Genomic DNA, 3321 nt, shown 5'->3' with positions numbered 1-3321 from the left:
TTGTGCATTCCTCTCTGATGTCATATAAGAAACACAGAAGGGACAAGAAATGCATTTAGTGTTATGGTTTTCATGGTTGCATGCAAGACATTTTATACAGTTAGAAACATTCATGAGTGAACCCAGGATTGCAGCGAGGGGGATACTGCCATACCCTCTTTAGCAGTGTGGCACATGTGCACTGAAGAGAGCTCACTGTACATGTACCACACAGCTAAAAGGGGTGTGAACCCCACACTGGGATCCTGGATGCCAGCAAGCTCTCTGAGCTCACCAGGATGTCAGCACAGCTCTCACCTGGAGCTCTGCATGTGCCATGAGATAACTGGTTTGTCAGCATAGGGTCTGTCTGGAGTTCTGACTTCCAAGTGGCTCTGAAAACCAGTGGGTGAGCATGGCTGCTATTCATCCTTCCTCTCCTTCTGCACGCCTACCCCCAATGATGAATTTAGTGGCAAAGGAAAAGAGGAGAGGAGCAGTGGTAGGCAGCACTTGGCCCCTTCTTTCACACAGCTGAGCGCTAGCATTGCTGCTCATCCCCTTTTCCCCTGCTACTAAATTCATCTGGGTGGGGGTGGGGAGGCAGACAGGAAAGGATAAACAGAATCAGTGCTCACCTCCAAGTCTCTGGGAGCTGTTTGAAAGCTGTGACTCCAGGCAGACCCTGGACTGACCAGCTGGCGGGCAGAGTTTACAGCATATGTGAAGCTCCATCAGGAGCTGCTGTTGACATGTGGGTGAGCTCAGAGAACTCATTGTGCAAACAGCTGAAAGGCAAAAGAGGGTGTAACTGAGCTGCCACACCCTCTGATCTGCCCTTGAATATAGTCCATTATCATCTTAAAAATAATTTCAAATTATCTGATGTCAAAGGAGAGGGTCAGGAGTCATCTTTCCATTTTAATAAATGTTGTTAACCCTCATTTGTAATTACTTAGCTATTGGAACACAGTAACAAATCTTCTGAGTAACTCAGACTTATTTCTCTTTTATGTGATGAACACAATTCATAACAGACAAGTTATTTATCATCTTTCCTTTCATCGAATAGTAAGGAGTTGGGTGTAAATTGGGACAGCTCTGCTGACAGCAGTGAATGTACTTCAAGTTTCATAAACTGAGGTGCAAAGACCACTTCATAGAGTTCCACCAGGCATGCAATTCATTAAAATATTACTAGACATTAAGGCTGCCGACAGATGTTGCTTTTGTTCCACCATAAAAAAATTGATGGCGGCACAAAGCAAAAGTCAACAGACATCCATACCTTTTGTTTCACAAATGCCTAAATTTGTGGCTCTGACAAAAGGTAGCATCAGTTACTGCTACTATTTTGCAGCAGACAGCTGTTTGCTTTGAGGCAGGAGAGTTCAAGGCAGCTCAGAGCAGGTGTGCAGGATAGGACCTTAAAGCTCTGGGAGCACCCACCAGTGTTTCCCAGCTTGAAGAGGTGCCCCTGGTGATCCCAATTCAAGGCATGCCACTGTAAATGAGGGAACACCAGGTTTCCCTGATTGCAGAGGCATGCCCTGAGTCTTGTTCCACAGTATTGGGCCTCTCAGGGGCCCGACACCACTGGACAATGGGTGCCGGGACACAGCAGATCCATTTACTTTGGTGAGAACTGTTTATAGCCTATGAGAGTCAACAAAATGCAAGTCCCTATTATGGTTCCCCCATCCCAGATTCATGAGATAAGATACATCCAGCACTGAGGCTTGTTTTCATCATTTCAGTCTCTTACATCACTTCTGTGCCCAGACTTTGAATAGAGATGTAACAGAAACACTTTTATACACTACCAGAGAGCCCACAATGGTAACATTTGTGGTCAACAGAAATGTTTGCTTTCCCAATCAATACCAGGTTACCCCACACTCTTCAATGTAGCCCTTATATGGTAGTATCATCACTATTCCTATATACCTTTAACCTGCCTCTTGGTTCAAATGCTGACAGGTTATAGAAATGAATGGTAATTCTCCAAGATTCTCTCCCTTAGTACTTACCAGTGTGGAACATTTCCAGGTTGATTTTTTTTTTCTCCTTTATTTCCTTTTAAATGGGTGGAACACCAGCACAGGCCTTCTAGCTTGGCTATTTACCTCTGGATACTGGCATAACACTGACAGTGATGTTTATCATATTTTCGGCTAGTGACGGGTCAAGTATACCCCTTACATTCACACACTGTTCTAAATCAATCACAAGTACCAGAGCTTACTTAGTAACTCTTAGTAGACACCTTCCCACCCTCCAACTGCAGATGTTGCAGTCCCCTCCCTAACCTGAATCATGGATTCATTTCCTCATGCCTGGTTAGTAAGAAAAAATCATATGACAAGACTACTAAAATGAATGGTGGCATGCAACATCAACCCAAGCAACAATTTTTCTATGAGGAACAAAGTTCCCAGATTGTCCTTTTCTGTGATATAAAAGCTGGATGCCAAGAGCTGCAAGGATAAGGCCCCACGGGCAAAAGTAGTTACTGTTACTGCCTCATGGTAGTACCCACTGTAAAAAGCAGGAGAAAGCTGCTGGAAACCAGCCCATTACTTTACTTTAATTTGAAACCCTAGCCATGCTTGTCTTGTGTCACCATTTACCTTTAAAAGTTAAGGCCATAAGGAGCTCAGGTACCATACCTCTCCTGGCTGGTATAAGCTAAAGAATAATTCCCTGCCACACAGTCATACTCTGCTATTCTTGTTTTCTTGTTCCAGTGTACTGTTAGGAGAAGCTTGGCACTAGCCTGCTGGAATCATGGAGAACCAAGCTCCCTTCAGGCATGATAACTAGTTTCCATAGTACCATGGTCATCCATGTATTTTAAGAATGAATGAGAAAGAAATATGTAAGAACTAGGCTATAAATGTAATTATAAGTATTTTCAGTGAAAATCCCAGTTTGCAGCTATTTCTCACTGACCAGTTATGGAAAAGAAAACAACATGAAAGCTACCTATACATGCATCTCTTGATTTGAAATTTGGCATAAGCAGCTTAGGAAAATCCCCAAAGAAAAATGGAATAGTAGTAAAAATACTTCCTACATATGTCAGAGCAAGAAAATTAGTTTTAAAAAGGCTATATGGTGTGCATTCTGCAAAGCTGTGTAAGCCTAGTAGCTAGCAAAATTGGAAAAAAGCTGCACGAGCACTCCACTGACATGGAACTAACACTTTTGGACAATAACATTCACAATTAAAAAAAGTAAGGAGACAACAAAACTCTTGAGTTAAAAGGTTAAGTGTTGGTCTCTGTGTGCTTGATAAATGTAGAGCTAATCTAATCAGTGGTTGTAAGAGGCAATGCCATG

General features: G+C 42.8%; 2 protein-coding genes across 3 annotated transcripts in view; both read right to left on the bottom strand.

The window, feature by feature from the left end:
- LOC109299267 (protein zyg-11 homolog B-like) overlaps positions 1-2145 on the bottom strand; it is a 28783-nt gene extending 26638 nt beyond the window's left edge. Inside the window, exon 1 of the mRNA XM_019519870.1 lies at positions 2106-2145. Coding sequence (XP_019375415.1) covers positions 2106-2145 — 40 coding nt within the window. The remainder of the gene's footprint in view (positions 1-2105) is intronic.
- Positions 1-3321, bottom strand: part of CUNH15orf41 (chromosome unknown C15orf41 homolog) — a 346277-nt gene that overhangs the window by 49149 nt on the left and 293807 nt on the right. The window lies entirely within an intron of this gene.

Source organism: Gavialis gangeticus, unplaced genomic scaffold (assembly GCF_001723915.1).
Source record: "Gavialis gangeticus isolate Ggan-Ray unplaced genomic scaffold, GavGan_comp1, whole genome shotgun sequence".
Lineage (NCBI taxonomy): Eukaryota > Metazoa > Chordata > Crocodylia > Gavialidae > Gavialis > Gavialis gangeticus.
Note: the sequence above shows the minus strand (reverse complement) of the source record. Positions and strands in the feature narration are given on the sequence as shown.